General features: G+C 35.4%; 1 protein-coding gene across 1 annotated transcript; it reads left to right on the forward strand.

The window, feature by feature from the left end:
- Positions 1–970: 970 nt before the first annotated feature.
- Positions 971–9624, forward strand: LOC140839339 (glucan endo-1,3-beta-glucosidase 12-like). Its single transcript, XM_073205976.1, has 3 exons — positions 971–1254; positions 7707–8936; positions 9352–9624. The coding sequence occupies exons 1-3, from the start codon at positions 1089–1091 to the stop codon at positions 9384–9386; spliced, it is 1431 nt and encodes a 476-aa protein (XP_073062077.1). The 5' UTR covers positions 971–1088; the 3' UTR covers positions 9387–9624.
- Positions 9625–17702: the final 8078 nt, after the last annotated feature.

Raw genomic sequence — 17702 nt, forward strand, 5'->3', positions numbered from 1 at the left:
ATTTTATTTTGCAACATCAAATTGAAAACAATTATAATTCATTTTGTCCAACATATTCTATCCTATCCGTTGGAAACTATTATCTATCAAATAATTGCATCACATGGCCCACATTTATTATACAATAACCAAATGAACATGCTTGACTGGCAAGTCGAACGTTCATATTTTGCTATATGATTGCATTCATTCCTTATCACCTATTTGTCATTTACGTAGTCAATTAGCCAACTTTGCAATGTACAAACCTGCCCAATTAAAATTCTACAGTGGATCAACAAAAAAAAATATTTGTTTTTTTAAAAAAATATATTAATATTTTCATAATAGCTAAAAATAATTTCCAAGTACTAAAAAAAGACGAGATCGAATTTTGAAAAACAGAATTTTCTTTCAGAGATCTCCATCCAAATTTAGTTGTTTCAGAGGTCTCCGACGAGTCTAAGGAAAATTTAGAATATAACAAATAAAAAGAATAATGTTGGAGTGGATTGTTATTAATTAATATCATTTGAGGTGTATTCACGTAATGTAGCAATTTCATAAACTAATAATCATAAACATTATTCCTTAACGTTAACCGAGGGAGTATAATAAATAAAATAAAAACGTTCAAACGCTATTAAGCCAACATTAAATGTACTTTTTATTAATGATTACATGGCAAAAAATCCAATTTTTATTCATCGGCTGATTTTATTTGTCAACTCAACATATGAAAAAATATTTATCTTTTATTTTAAAGTAAAGATAAACGGATGAATATAAACTAAAAATTGAAGCAAAAATGAAACATTATCATTTTATTTTTATTCTCTTCTCCAAATTATATTTTTGTTAGTATCCAATACAATTTGCATAGACAACAATAATATTATTTTTCCTAAAATAATAAGGAAATAAAAATAAATCTTATTCCTATTAAATATACTTTTTCCCCACAAAGTAACAAGAAAGAGTTTTCACTTTTCGAAGCCCATTTCGCCCACTACTACTACTCCATTGCCCCTGTTTCCCCACAAACTCTATATAAATCTTCTCCATTACCACGAAATCTCTCCACCCTCCGCTCTCTCCGAATCCAGATTATGGAATTCCCAATTCGCTTCTCCGATTCTCTCTTTTCACTGTTATTCATACTCCCTTTTCTACGATATGGAATTTGCGACTCCGGCGCCGTAGGAATCAACTACGGCCGTATCGCCGACAACCTCCCGTCGCCCCCCCAAGTGGTGAAACTCCTCCGAGGAGAAGGTGTTAGAAAAATGAGTTTTGTACTCATTTAGAATCGATAAAATAATTCGAACGAGCTACGTAGCGAACGGAAATATTTCTCGATTACCAATAAGGGTGAATGAGAAATTAATTGAGTTCAAATTTTATCGAATGAAAAGATTGAATCGAAAGGATTATATATATACATATATATTATTATAATATATAATATATTATTATATTATAATATATTATTATATTGTAATATTATATAATATATATATATATATATATATATATAATTTATTTTATAAAAATAAAAAATTGGAATCACACGGCCATATTTGGCCGTGTGATTCAGTGAATGTGGCGCCTCTTTTAAGAGGCGCCTATTTGGTCTTGGCCGAATGGCCAAGATTGGTTTTGATTCAATGATATGAAGTGGTGCATCACTTAATGGAGGCTTTTCATTTTCTATAAATAGCACATCTCTTATTTGCATTCATTGCTCATTTTCTCTTCTTCTCCTTCTCTCTCAAGTTTAATTCTTTATGCGAATTTTAAGCACTAGCGCTTAAAGTTCAAACTTTCAAGATATAAAATCTTGAGTTTGAATTTTCTAAGCTTATACGCTTAATTCGAACTTTGGGATTAAATTTGAGAGTTGTCTTCTAGTTTTGAGTTTTTTAAGCATTTGCGCTTAAATCCAAGTTTTGCAAGATATAAACTCTTGGAATTGGATTTTTAAGTTTAACGCTTAGAATTCGAAATTAGAAAGTTTGCATACCATCTTGATAGCGTTCTAAACATCTCAAGTTCGTGTGGCTTTGAAATTTGTAGTGCTACTATTTTAAAGCCGTAGTCGTTGTATCTTGGGAAACGAATTGCCAACAACCGTAAGCATCGGGGCGGGGCAATATCGTTTTAAGGAAAAAGAGTCAAACTCTTGCCTCGACTATTTTTCTACTAGCCATTTGGTTCACCCATTTCTATCCCGAGATTTCCCAAATCAAAAGAATATCATACCAACAATCTTAAAACGATATTTGAACTAAAATGGCCTCAACAAGTACAACGACTCCTCCAACTGTCCATCATGGAGAAAAACCTGAAAAGTTCCATGGTGTTGATTTCAAGCGGTGGCAACAAAAAATGCTCTTCTACTTGACCACCTTAGCTTTGGCGAAATTCCTCAAAGAAGATCCACCTACTGTTGATGAAGGAGAACAAGATACTCAAAAGAGGGCAGCCGTTGATGCATGGAATCATAGCGACTTCCTATGCAAAAACTATATTTTGAATGGACTAGACAATGCACTATACAACGTGTATTGTCAAGTGAAAACATCAAAAGAATTGTGGGAGTCACTTGACAAGAAGTATAGATCCGAGGATGCCGGCTTGAAGAAATTCATTGTCGGACGATTCTTGGATTTCAAGATGATTGATTCCAAATCAATTATGGCCCAAGTGCAAGAGTTACAAGTAATTCTGCAAGAAATTCATTCGGAAGGAATGACTCTTAGTGATTCATTCCAAGTGGCGGCCATGATTGAAAAGTTGCCTCCTATGTGGAAAGATTTTAAGAATTATCTCAAGCATAAACGCAAAGAGATGAATCTTGAAGACTTGATTGTGCGCCTAAGAATTGAGGAGGACAACAGGGCATCCGAAAGGAAGGCCGGAAAGAGCAACTTTGAGGCGAGAGCAAATTTGGTGGAACAAAATGCTAGCAAGAAAAGAAAGCACCAAGGAAATGGTCCAAAGAAAGGAAAGACCAAAAAGTTTAAAGGCAATTGTTACAATTGTGGCAAGCCTAACCATTTGGCACGAGATTGCCGAGGTAATCAAAAGAAGTCAAGGGACCAAGTGAACATCACCGAAGATGAGAAATTGTCAAATGACATGACGGATCTCATGCTTTCTGCTGTTGTGTTTGAATCCAATCTAGTGGACAATCCAAAAGAATGGTTCATTGATACAGGAGCAACAAGGCATGTTTGTGCCGAAAAGGAGATGTTCTCTACCTATACCCCGATTAGTGGACGACAACTCTTCATGGGTAACTCTACTACGTCAAAAATCGTGGGACTTGGAAAAGTGGTGCTCAAGATGACATCCGGCAAAGAACTAACTCTTATTGATGTGCTACATGTTCCGGATATTCGAAAGAATCTTGTGTCGGGATCAGCACTTGTCAAGGCTGGATTTAGACTAGTGTTTCATTCTAGCAAATTTGTACTATCTAAGAATGATATGTTTGTAGGAAAAGGCTATCTAGAAAAGAGCCTTTTCAAACTGAATGCGATGAATGTACTTCGTACCATTGAAAGCAATAAAAGTACCAATTTAATTTACTTGGTTGAGTCGTGTGATTTATGGCATGATCGTTTGGGTCATGTAAGTTATAATTCACTACGTAAGCTAGTAAATTTAAATTTATTGCCTTCAATTGACATAAACAAAAAACACAAATGTGAGATTTGTGTTGAGGCAAAATTTAAAAAGGCCTCGTTTCCATCCGTGGAAAGAAATACAACTCCTCTAGAGTTAATTCACACTGATTTATGTGATTTGAAGTTTGTGCAAACTAGAGGAGGAAAAAAGTATTTCATTACTTTCATTGATGATTGCACAAGGTATTGTTATGTCTATTTGCTACATAGCAAAGATGAGGCTCTCGAAGTGTTTAAACACTATAAGAATGAGGTTGAAAACCAATTGACTAAACGAATAAAAATTATTCGTAGTGATAGAGGTGGAGAATATGGAGCACCATTTGACGAATTTTGTTGCGAAAGTGGCATTATTCATCAAACTACTGCACCATATTCACCACAATCAAATGGTGTTGCTGAAAGGAAAAATCGCACTCTTAAAGAAATGATGAACGCAATGTTATTGAGTTCAGGATTACCCCAAAACTTGTGGGGGGAAGCAATCCTTTCAGCCAACTACATTCTTAATAAAATACCACACAAAGTTAAGGACGAAACTCCTTATGAATTATGGAAAGGCCACAAGCCTTCCTACAAATATTTAAAAGTGTGGGGGTGTTTGGCAAAAGTTGAAGTGCCAAAACCAAAACAAGTAAAAATTGGACCAAAGACAGTAGATTGCATATTTATTGGATACGCAAATAATAGTAGTGCATATCGATTTTTGGTACATAAATCTGAAATAAGCGATGTGCATGAAGGAACAATTATTGAATCAAGGAATGCTGTCTTCTTTGAAACAACATTTCCTTGTAAAGAAAATAAGGAAATAAGTTCTCGAAAAAGGACTTATGAAACTACGAGCGGTGGAGTTCAAGAAGAACAACAAGAACCACGACGTAGTAAGAGGGCTAAAACAGCAAAGACCTTTGGCCCTGATTTTCTAACTTATATGTTGGAAAATGAACCAAGGACAGTTAGTGAAGCACTATCAAGTCCTGAAGCCCCCTTTTGGAAGGAGGCAATGAACAGTGAGATAGAATCTATCTTGCAAAATCATACATGGGAATTGGTTGACCTTCCTCCGGGAAATAAACCATTAGGATGCAAGTGGATTCTTAAAAGAAAATACAAGACCGATGGATCTATTGAAAAATATAAGGCTAGATTAGTAGCCAAAGGATATAGACAAATGGAAGGTCTTGATTATTTTGATACATACTCGCCAGTGACGAGAATAACATCTATTCGTGTATTGATAGCAATTGCGGCATTACATAATCTAGAAATACATCAAATGGATGTGAAAACGGCATTCCTCAATGGGGAACTTGAGGAAGAAATATATATGGAACAACCCGAAGGGTATATAGTTCTTGGACAAGAGAAAAAAGTGTGTAGACTCGTTAAGTCATTATATGGGCTTAAACAAGCGCCAAAACAATGGCATGAAAAATTTGACAAAACTATGTTGTCAAATGGCTTCAAAATTAACGAGTGTGATAAATGTATTTACATCAAAGGCACACCTGAAGCATATGTGATGGTATGCTTGTACGTCGATGATATGTTAATTGTGGGAAGCAATATCAATATCATCAAGAATACTAAGAAGATGTTAACAAAAAACTTCGATATGAAAGATATGGGAGAAGTAGATGTCATTTTGGGAATAAAAGTCACCAAAACATCGGAAGGACGTGTTTTGTCGCAATCTCACTATATTGAGAAAATATTGGAAAAATATAATGCGAATGATATGTCCTTGATCAAAACACCTGTAGATCCAAGTTTGCATCTTTCCAAAAATAAAGGTGAACCCATATCTCAATTAGAGTATTCGAAGATCATAGGCAGTCTGATGTATCTCATGAACTGCACTCGTCCAGATATTGCTTATGCTGTAAACAAACTCAGCAGATTTACAAGTAATCCTAGCAATGATCATTGGAAGGCATTAATAAGGGTACTTAAATATTTAAGATACACCTTAAACTATGGATTACAATATACGAGATATCCCGCGGTCCTAGAAGGTTATAGTGACGCAAATTGGATATCTGACACAAATGATTCAAAATCCACAAGTGGTTACGTATTTACCATTGGTGGTGGGGCTATATCATGGAAGTCTTCTAAGCAAACATGCATTGCTCGATCCACAATGGAATCAGAATTTATAGCTTTAGACAAAGCTGGAGAAGAAGCCGAGTGGCTTCGAAATTTCTTAGAAGAAATCCCTTGTTGGAATAAGCCAGTGTCCTCAATAATAATCCATTGTGATAGTCAATCAGCAATTGGAAGGGCACAAAACACTATATATAATGGTAAGTCTAGACACATCCGTCGTAGACATAATACCATACGACAATTGATCTCTAATGGCATTATCTCCATTGATTATGTAAAATCAAAAGAGAATCTAGCGGATCCACTTACAAAAGGTATACCGAGAGATCAAATGAATTGTCTATCAAGAGGAATGGGATTAAAACCCCAAAATTAAATCTTGTAGTGGATACCCAACCTAGTTGACTGGAGATCCCAAGATCTAGGTTCAAAAGGGACAACTAAATTACAAGATTGGTAGAAACACCTTGGAGAAAACTCCTACCTATTCCTATGATAAGTGGTGTTACCCACAAAGGGGTATGAGGCTAGGTTTTACCTTTAATGATTCCTAAGATATACTAATACGTATGTTGGAGTATAGTGGGATACTCTCCTAGGAGATCACCGGCGTAAGTGCGAAGTGTGGCCGCTTCAAATATGGAAAGCACTCGCGTAACCAAGCGGTGTCAATGGCCGAAATGGACCCAACAGTGAGAACATAATGAAATGTTAGAAATGTTATTGTGTGAATATAATTGTCTTGGTTTACACAAAACGGCGAATAGTTCAAGGCATCACGTCCACTAATTGCCAAGTAAATCCGATTATATCTTACTAAGGAAGGTTCAAAGCCAAAAGCTACCTATCCTAATGCAATAATATTTTGCTAGAACGCTATTTGTCGAGTCAGCATAGTCACATGCATTAATTTTCATTCATGTGGGGGATTGTTAGAAAAATGAGTTTTGTACTCATTTAGAATCGATAAAATAATTCGAACGAGCTACGTAGCGAACGGAAATATTTCTCGATTACCAATAAGGGTGAATGAGAAATTAATTGAGTTCAAATTTTATCGAATGAAAAGATTGAATCGAAAGGATTATATATATACATATATATTATTATAATATATAATATATTATTATATTATAATATATTATTATATTGTAATATTATATAATATATATATATATATATATATATAATTTATTTTATAAAAATAAAAAATTGGAATCACACGGCCATATTTGGCCGTGTGATTCAGTGAATGTGGCGCCTCTTTTAAGAGGCGCCTATTTGGTCTTGGCCGAATGGCCAAGATTGGTTTTGATTCAATGATATGAAGTGGTGCATCACTTAATGGAGGCTTTTCATTTTCTATAAATAGCACATCTCTTATTTGCATTCATTGCTCATTTTCTCTTCTTCTCCTTCTCTCTCAAGTTTAATTCTTTATGCGAATTTTAAGCACTAGCGCTTAAAGTTCAAACTTTCAAGATATAAAATCTTGAGTTTGAATTTTCTAAGCTTATACGCTTAATTCGAACTTTGGGATTAAATTTGAGAGTTGTCTTCTAGTTTTGAGTTTTTTAAGCATTTGCGCTTAAATCCAAGTTTTGCAAGATATAAACTCTTGGAATTGGATTTTTAAGTTTAACGCTTAGAATTCGAAATTAGAAAGTTTGCATACCATCTTGATAGCGTTCTAAACATCTCAAGTTCGTGTGGCTTTGAAATTTGTAGTGCTACTATTTTAAAGCCGTAGTCGTTGTATCTTGGGAAACGAATTGCCAACAACCGTAAGCATCGGGGCGGGGCAATATCGTTTTAAGGAAAAAGAGTCAAACTCTTGCCTCGACTATTTTTCTACTAGCCATTTGGTTCACCCATTTCTATCCCGAGATTTCCCAAATCAAAAGAATATCATACCAACAGAAGGTATCACCAAAGTTAAGCTCTATGACACAGATTCTACCGTCCTCTCCGCGCTCTCTGGTTCCGGCATCTCTGTGATTGTAGCGCTTCCCAACGAGCAGCTCGCCTCCGCTGCCGCGGGTCAATCTTTTACGGACTCGTGGGTCCAATCCAATATCCTCGCATACCATCCTAATACGCAAATCCAGGCCATTGCTGTTGGCAATGAAGTTTTCGTGGATCCACAAAATACTACCGTTTTCCTCGTGCCAGCCATGAAAAACGTGTATGCTTCACTCGTTAAGCATGGTGTAGCTTCGTCAATCAAAGTTTCATCCCCAATCGCCCTCAGTGCGCTCCAAACGTCATACCCTTCATCATCTGGTTCTTTCAAATCAAACCTCGTAGAGCCTGTCATCAAACCCATGTTGAATTTCCTTAAACAGACTGGTTCCTACCTAATGGTGAACGCCTACCCATTTTTCGCGTATGTGGCGAATACAGACACCATCTCTTTAGATTACGCCTTGTTCCGCAACAACTCCGGCGTTGTAGACCAGAACAATGGCCTTGTTTACAAAAGCTTGTTCGAAGCCCAACTTGACGCCGTTTTCGCGGCGATGAATGCTTTAGGATTCAACGATGTCAAGATGGTTGTTTCTGAAACAGGGTGGCCATCGAAAGGCGACGAAAATGAAGTGGGAGCAAGTGAACCAAATGCGGCTGCTTACAACGGGAACCTGGTGCGCAGAGTGCTCACTGGCGGAGGGACCCCTCTTCGGCCCGATGAGCCACTCGACGTCTATTTATTCGCCCTTTTCAACGAGAACCAGAAGACCGGGCCCACTTCCGAAAAGAACTACGGGCTCTTTTATCCGAATGAGCAAAAAGTGTACGATATCCCTCTCACGGTGGAGGGCCTCAGCATGAACAACGAAAGTAAAAGCCAGGTGGTGGCGAAGCCTCCGAGCAGAGGCGGTGACCCAGGGGACTTCTCCACTAGTACCGTGGGGCAGACGTGGTGCGTGGCTAATGAACAAGCGGGGGAGAAGAAATTGCAAGCGGCGCTGAATTATGCTTGTGGTGAAGGAGGCGCAGATTGTCGGCCGATTCAGCCAGGTGCAGCCTGCTACAATCCGAAGAACCTGGTGGCACACGCCTCATATGCATTTAACAGCTTTTACCAGAGAAATGGTCGGGGGAGTTGGACCTGCGATTTTTCCGGCGCCGCCTACGTCGTTACTCAGTCTCCGAGTAAGTCTATTCTGTCCAAACATTTGTCATTTTTCCCAATATAAATAAATAAAATACTCATATGCTTTGGGCGGATAGATGTTATCACCATTTCAGAAATTATAAAATAATTTAAGGAAAAAAGAATCTTGTCATTCTATTCACTAGATTTTAGTACATTCAACTTTTATGTAAGCTAATTTTGTTTGACGAAATTTTAACCTGATTCAATTTATGAAAATTATTAATTTTTATATCTCAAATTTTATTTTTTATTATAATTATGAATCGGACCAAATAATTTGAAAGATCAATCTGCAATTATTTTTCATTACCTATTTGTTACCTTATTTTATTTAATGCATATGGTACATTAATTATACAATAACAATTCTGAATATTGCTAAAAAAATAATGGTTAATTCAATATTTGCAGAATTTGGTAGCTGCAAGTTCCCCACCGCTGGCTAATCGAGATTTCACGCAGAGAGATTGGTGGGAATTAGCTCCCCCCTTTTTAGCTTGTTGCGTTAGCCTTTCTTGGAGTTATTTTTAATCAATTTTTTATATGTAGAAACATAGAAGGGGATTAGATATGGTTGGTTTTGTGTACTTTTTGACTTTTATCCACCTGCTTTGTTCGCTTGATTTCATGTACAAATAAAAGAAATTTATTTATTTATGGTATTAGGTTTCCAGAAGGAGTTCATATCGTGTTAGCTAATTTAATTGTTTATCAACTTTGGTGGTGCATTCTTTTATGATATCTTGTTTTGATGTATAATTCTCAACCGATGGGTAATTGACATGGAATGGTCCATGCTTTATGTATTTATAATCCTGTAAAAATGAAAAATTATTTTAAGAAATGTGTAATTTGATTTTTTAAAAACTATTAATAACAATAATAATAAATTAGTGTGGGGACCCAGACGCTAATCATGTTCTTAATCATCATTGGGACTAATTAATCAATTATAAAATAGGGTCTAATATTTTTTTTTTAAAATGCGGAACGTAGTGAAATCAAACTAATATACATATCAGTATAAAATAAAGTACAAGTCCTTTACCGTTTACAAATCAGTAAAACTAAGGTTCAACATCTAAATATCAAGTGTCAAACCCTATATACATCCAAGTCCGAAATCTCCACTCTATCACGATCTCTCCTCATCTCCTGGACCCTGATCCTATCCCACCTGTTGTCATGTACACATACAGACAAGACAACAGCCGGATAACTCCGGTGAGATATAAATATCCCAGTATAAATCATGTATACATGCAATCATATAAACAAATATAAAGCATGTAATCAGGTAACAGTAATATGTATCCAAATCTGAAACATAATTACAATTCTACAATTCAGACTAGACTCAATCCTAGTCTAGGGATCCCGGTTTCCAAATGTGGTATTCCTATATCGAATTCCGTAATAGAAGGAACTATGTTCCTATTACTCGATATAATCAAATAAGGTGTTCCTATATCGAATTCCGTAATAGAAGAATTCCAATCCTAATTACTCGATATAACCAACATCCGGTGTCCTGATCTATCCGTCATGGACTGTAGCTCTATCGCTAATATCAATATCTTGAGACATCGTGCAATGTTCCCGTGGCGATTCCACCACTATCAGGAACTTCTGTCACAAGATTACTCATCTGATACCTGATATCTATAATTCAAGAAAACAAGTACATCAGTCAAATCAATGCAAATATCAATGCAATAAAGTAAAGTATGTGATTTAGGGAAACTCAAGTCTAATCCGACTCAAGTCGATCTCCCAATACCACATTGACTTATACCTTTCTTTCGTCGGTTCCTGGCTCAGTCGAAGTCCTGAATTCGCAGTCTGTCTGGCAATGACAATATCAATAATCTCATGTCAATATTTCTTTCAAATCAATAACAATCTGATCAATCTTGATTTAATTCAAAATCAACGGCATAACGGTACAAACTCAGTATCCCCGTCAATACCACATCACCAGATAACAGTTACAATCCATAACCCATATCCAATACAATCCGTAATCCAATCACAATTCAAATCTGTCTGGTATAAATCAATATACCCTAGAAAATTCATAACAATTTCATAATCAGTCCGTTTCTTAATTTGACTTCGATTCTACGATGTCTAACATATCCAAAACACCATATATGAATCATATAAAATTCCTACAACAACATATTTTCAAATGATAACAGAATTCAATAAAACTTACGTCCTATAGTAGCTGTCGACGAGAGGAACACGATGCTGAAGTCGGATTCAAGTTTGGACGGGCGGATCGAAATATAAAGGCGTAAGGATTTTACACCTCTTTCCCCGAAGCTTTATCCCAAGTGCATGCCAAGCTACGTGGCACACTTTTCATGTTCTTTGATCGGCGCTCGGGCGGTCAAAAATTACCGCCCGGGCGCCGAACCTTCTGCCCGGATTCTCATCTTATCATCCTCTCGCGCTCGGGCGGTCAATAACTACCGCTCGGTCACGAGACATTCTGTCCAAATCCCTTCTTGTGGTGCATTGGCGCTCGGGCAGTAACTTTCTGCCGCTCGGGCGCCAGCAGTTCTGTACAAAATATGCATAAATCATATGCTTTGTTTAATCTGATCTCGGAATGGCCCAATCATAATCATATCAATTCATAATCAATAAATCATCTCCGATTACAATAATCAAATTTTCGGGCATTACATTTAGTCTTTAGCAACTATGGAAAAAAAAAACAACTATAAACAATATCTTTAGCAATCAATATATGGAATGAAGGGAATTGAACATGGAACATTAAGTCTTACGAAATGAAAGAGGATCCCATCAACTGAATGGTTATTTACCAAGATACGCTTGACTTTGGAAAACTAGATTGAACAAATATTGTGGGATTTTACAAAGTGAAGGTCAATTTCGACATGGAAACCACATACTAAGAAAGATCTAAAGAAGTAAAGGCATATGAGTGAGTCTCATGTTAGACCATCTCACGGATCATAATCTGTGAGACGGGTCAACCCTACCCATATTCAAAATAAAAAGTAATACTTTTAGCATAAAAAGTAATACTTTTTCATGGGTGACCCAAATAAGAGATATGTCTGACAAATATAACCCGTGAGACCATCTCACACAAGTTTTTGCCTATATGTCCTTTTTTTGGATTTATGAATAAGCGCCTCTAAAAAATTCCTTAAAAAAATTTACATCCGAACATCATTTTCTTAAATAATGATAAAGATGTTTTTGATTAAAAAAGATTTCTCCATCAAATTCTCTCCAAATTATAATTGGGAAAATCTGGGATTTTCTCAACAACATAAAGTGAATATTTTAAAGAAATTAGCGAATGTAATTTATTTAATGCGTGAACCAAATCTCTTCCCCGGATTGGTAGAGGTTTAGACTTTCCAATTTTGATTAAACTCATCAAAACATAATAATTCAATCCCCATTATAGAACACTTACTAAGGCAGGATAAAACAATAAAGCAACATAATTATTGACAAACAACAAAACACAGTTCCTATTGTTTCCTCCTAAAATCAATCATATCATAAGTCTAAAGGGGAAGAAACAAAAAATCAACCTTTATAAATAAATAATTTGAGAAACCCTGGACTTAGGGCATCTCCAACCCTGATTTGAGAAACCCTGGACTTAAGGTGTAGAACCCGTAAATCAGTCTACGTATAAGCCATGCATAATTCTAGATTTTTAAATTTAATTGACTTCATTGCATGATTATTTTAAATGCATTTCTTCAAAGTTAATTATTTTATTATTTCAGTTCAGTATTTTGATTTTTTTAGCATTTCAGTTATTTCAGTGAAGCCGGACCGGAGTTGGAGTTTAGAAATAAATTTAAGACTTCAGAAAATATATCCAGAACTTCATTTAGCTAGATAGTAAATTAATTTAAGTTGAAATGAAGTTTGAGGAATTATTTTTAAATTAAGTTGAGATAAGTAGTAGATTGGGTTCATTAATTAATTTCTTAATTCTTTAAAATATTTATTGAGTAGATAAAACACTAAAGAGTTATAATACAATGTTCTAGAAATATTTTCCCTCCTCTTTTATTTCAATTTTCGGCCCTCTCATTTAATTTTTTAAAGATTTGTTAACAACTCAACTCCTTGATCCCTTCCTTATCCATTTTTGGGAGATGAATTCCTCACCAATTTTAATCCACATTTGATTTATGACTAAGCAATATTCCATCCCATTTGTTGATAGGAGAATCGGCCATCTCCCCATGTGAAAGGATTTAATTGTGATTATTCAACGCATTCCTTAATTATTCCCCCTTAATTTTCTAGATGGATATCCTCCCCCATCTTTGAGATCACTAGCAAGATTTAATTTAAACTAATTCTCCCTTGCACCTAGACTTAAACATCGACCCTATACACTCCTAGTATCCCAAGAAAATCTTTGGATATCAATGATCAAACAAACTAGGAGATAGAAGGTTTGATCTAGCCATTTTTATCCCACTTTAATTGTGGACCTTCCCTCTTCTCCTCAACCATTTCCCCCTCCATTATTCGAGATTTCCAGACCCCAAACAAGAGAGAAAAATCGTGAGGGCTAAGGGGAAAACAAGAGAGAATAATTGAGGAAAGAACAAGCTAGCAAGAGCGCTCCACTCCTCCGCGTCGCGCCGTCGTTTTGTTCGTTTCTTTCAAACGAAAAATCCAAGGCATGTATTTATTTCTTTCAAACCTCAATCAAGTCCTATTAGCATATTTTTAACGTTACATGATCATCATTTCATAGCATAACCGAAATCTATAAAGAGTTTTCAGAAAAATACAAAGTGCAGAATTTTCGAGTTTCATGATGCTCTTCACGGTTTGCTTGTTTTTGTGTATTCAGGTGATTGGCTCGACTCCAGACTCACTAGGCTACATCTAGACACATACTAGGGTGTGTCAAGACCATGTTGGTCCAATAAATCCAGCCCCAAGCATGCTAGAAACTCGAAATGACAGCAGCACTCCCCCACTGCCCTTTTGTGTCTCGAAAATCTGTTCTGCTGTCATGGGGAAGGGATCCGACCTTGGCTGCCCTAAGGGCCTATAGCCATGGTTAGATCACTCCCCTATCATGTCTAAGACGTGAATAAGTCGCCCTTTTGGTGGCTTGGTCCGTGGTGCATCGGTTTTAAAATAAAATACAAGAGCAGCCCACCCTCTCGGCCCCTTTGATTTTGTGACAGCACATATGTTTCGAGTTCTTGGTGGCTTGGTGTGAATCTTGGTTGGCCTAGGGCCCTTAGCCACGGTTCATACCCTACCACGGGATGTCTAGATCGTGCCATGGGCAATCGAATGGCCACTAGAACGACGCGAGACGACCCACGAAGCAAGAACAACCCTCCCTTTCTCGGCCCCCTTCATTTGACAGCAAGTGTACTTCGAGTTGGTTGGCTTGGTGTGAATCTTGGTTGGCCTAGGGCCCTTAGCCACGGTTTACACCTTGCCCCCAGATGTCTAGAGCGTGCCATGGTCAATCAAATGGCCACTGGAACGACGAAAGACAGCAAACAAAGCAACGCCCTTCCCACGCGCAGAATTGCTCTCGGCTGGGACGATTGGCTTGTTTCTTGGTGTGGTTCGAATGGTGGCCGGTCATGTGCCCTTAGCCATGGTTCAAATCATTCCTTGAGATGTTGGTAAGAGTCTCTGGTCGGTGGTTCACGCCCCAATGGCCGGCGGACTCGAAAACGACACAAGAAAAGCGCATGCACAGCTGCTGGAATTTGACAGCAAGTTGCTGCGTCGGTGCGAAGGCTCGTTCGAGTTCTCGGTCGGCTTTTAGCCTATGGCCTTGGACTGGACAGTGCCCCATTGAGTTAGAAGGTCATGTTTTCGACCGTTCGTGATTCGGATCATTTTGAGGTCGTACGAGAATTTATGGTGCGATGTGCCAAATTGACTCTCGAAAGGGCGTTTCATCTTTTGGCCTCCATTTCACCTAGATTTCGACCCTAATCATTTTAGGATCATTATTTCAGTATTTTTAGTGTATTTTAATCATGACTAAATGACGGTTCAGTGTTGGTTCGGGTTTGGTTCAGAGTCATGATTAAATACGAAGTCATTAGGCGTCATAGTCGCATCTTTTGTACGTAAATTTCATAGTTGGGCAAGTTTTAGCATTTGGATATTTTTCATAGCACAGTTAGGTTGCAGCGAGCCTGGGGACGATCCAATCCAATCCAGTTGGTAAAATATACAGGAATTTTCATTATGCCAGTTAATTATTTTACGTGCATTAGATAGAAAATGATTATTTTTAAGATTTATGCGATATGGCTTGTGGTTCATTCACTATGTGGGAGTATTATTTTATACGGTCGCCAGTGACCGCTCAGTTCAGTTTGGTACCACCCGGTCGTCAGTGACCGGCCAGCTCAGTTCAGTTTCATACTTCCCGGTAGCCAGTTACCGATCAGTTCAGCTTAGTGTAGTGGCCACAGGCGTAAAACACAATCTCAACAGAAAATTTTACCCGTTATTTCAGTGCAGGGCTCCAAGGAGCAAATATTTTTACTGTGATTTTCAGTTCAGTTATGCACGTAATATAATTGCTCAGTACAGATTATTTTCAGCATGTCTCATGACATGATATTTTATCCCATGCATATTTTACTTCAGATTTTACTCGTTACCTGCGATATATGCATGCTGAGTCTTTAGGCTCACTAGACTTGATTGTTGTAGGTACTGATGAGGCTAAGGCCGGGGGCGGGGACCAGTGAGCCAGCTTGAGTCGGCAGTAGTGGCACCCGAGGACCTCAGTGCAGCAGTTGTTATTTTATTCCGCAAACATTTTATCAGTCGTTGGATATTTTTTTAAATTGTGATTCTTGGCAAACGGTATTTTCTTCCGCTGCGATATTTTAAACTTTGAACTGGATTTATCAGGTGATTTTATGAATGAGACCATTTAAGTTCTTTAAAAAAAAAAAAATTAATTTTCCGCAAATTTTCAAAGCAAGTATTTTCGGGTCTTTACATAAGGCATCTCCAACCCTGGCGCAGGGGAGAAGCTCCAATGGGAGGTGCGTTATATATATATATATATATATATATATATATATATATATATATATATATATATATATATATATATATATATAAAAGCAGAGTTTTTGTCAAAATAGGAAAGTTCCCGCAAAAATTACTTACTAAAAAAAGAAAGACATAAATATAATTAATCTCGAAATAGATGTAATGCAATAAATGATAAATTCAATTATTATTTGCATTGATTATATCAATTTTTTTATTAATTCAAATTTGAATTTTATTATTTTTATATCAATTTAAATGTGATTTGTAAATTATATGTTTTTTATTTTCTTTATTTAAATCTATATCTATATCTATATATATATATATATATATATATAAACAGAGTTTTTGCTAAAAATAGTAATTTCCCGCCAAAATGTCATTTCTAAAAAAAGAAAGATTTATTACTGTAATAAATTATCATTTCAATTATTGTCTGCATTGATTATATCAATTCATATAATTCAATTTTGAATTTAATTAAATTTTATATTAATTCAAATATAATTTATGTATTATATGTTTTTTTTTTTACTCAAGTTAAAACTAAACTCTATTAAAAACATAAACTATATTAAAAATTCTGCATTGATTACATCAATCATTTTAATTAAAAATGTATAAATAAATTTAAAATACAAATGATTGCAAATGTTCAGTATCACTAATGAGGTAAAATCATTCAAAAATAAATTTTTCTATTTTAAGTAATTTACTACCCAAATTACTTACTAAAAAAGAAATACAATATTTAATTAGTTTAATTAATTTCTCTAAAAATAAAATTGGTTGAGTGTTAAAAGTTATCACTACAAGAAAGTTTTCCAATGAACATTAATTTAATTAACATTTAATAATCATAAATTTTTTTATCTCAATTAAATATTATTTCGAAATTACCTTAATTTTAAAGAATTAATGCGTTGTAGTTTTCTTCCAAAACAATATGTATATTGTATATCTTGAATTGTCTTCTTAAAAATTTAAATAAGACAAAAAATTAAAAGAGACTCTATTCAAAATAGTTTCAAATGAACATTAAATTACTCTCAATAAACTTGTATATTATCCTCATAATCAAAAATATTTGACACCCAAAGCATGCAATTCGAGATTTTCATAATTTGAAAGAGTTAATGTATGATATAATTCTGTCAAAAACATTCAATGTATAATTTTTGTCCCTTGAAATTTCTTATTTGAATTTAAAATTATAAATAATGCAATATTTCATATTATATTATAAATCAATTTTATTCTATTTATTTTACTAAATTTATCTACTCCAAGATTGAATTCTGAAATTACTCCTCTTTTCAGCACCATGTATGAGTTGAATCCTTCCAAAATGTAATGTTCAATTCGTTTAAATTTAGATTTGTTTGTTGTTATGAACTACCTACATATGAAAACAACGAGAATGACAAGACACTTTGAAATATGTCTTTAATGATCGAGAATTAAAAAATATTATTCATCTATTTGTACAAAATTTTAAATATTACGTATTACTTATGTGATAATTTTCTTCTATATTACAAAGTTCACAGATACATGATGATATAAAATTTCCTGTAATGAAATGATTAAATCAATTCTAAAGAAAGTAAGCATCTTAATTATTAGAAGACACCTTATAAAATTTATTAAAATTATTTTGAATACACATAATAAATGTTACT

The sequence above is a fragment of the Primulina eburnea genome, chromosome 8 (assembly GCF_022965805.1).
Source record: "Primulina eburnea isolate SZY01 chromosome 8, ASM2296580v1, whole genome shotgun sequence".
Classification (NCBI taxonomy): Eukaryota; Viridiplantae; Streptophyta; class Magnoliopsida; order Lamiales; family Gesneriaceae; genus Primulina; species Primulina eburnea.

Coding starts and splice junctions, on each gene's coding strand:
- LOC140839339 (XM_073205976.1), top strand. CDS start 1,089: ATGGAATTCCCAATTCGCTTCTCCGATTCTCTCTTTTCACTGTTATTC. Junction 1,255..7,706: donor GAAACTCCTCCGAGGAGAAG/GTGTTAGAAAAA, acceptor TACCAACAGAAG/GTATCACCAAAGTTAAGCTC. Junction 8,937..9,351: donor CGTCGTTACTCAGTCTCCGA/GTAAGTCTATTC, acceptor CAATATTTGCAG/AATTTGGTAGCTGCAAGTTC.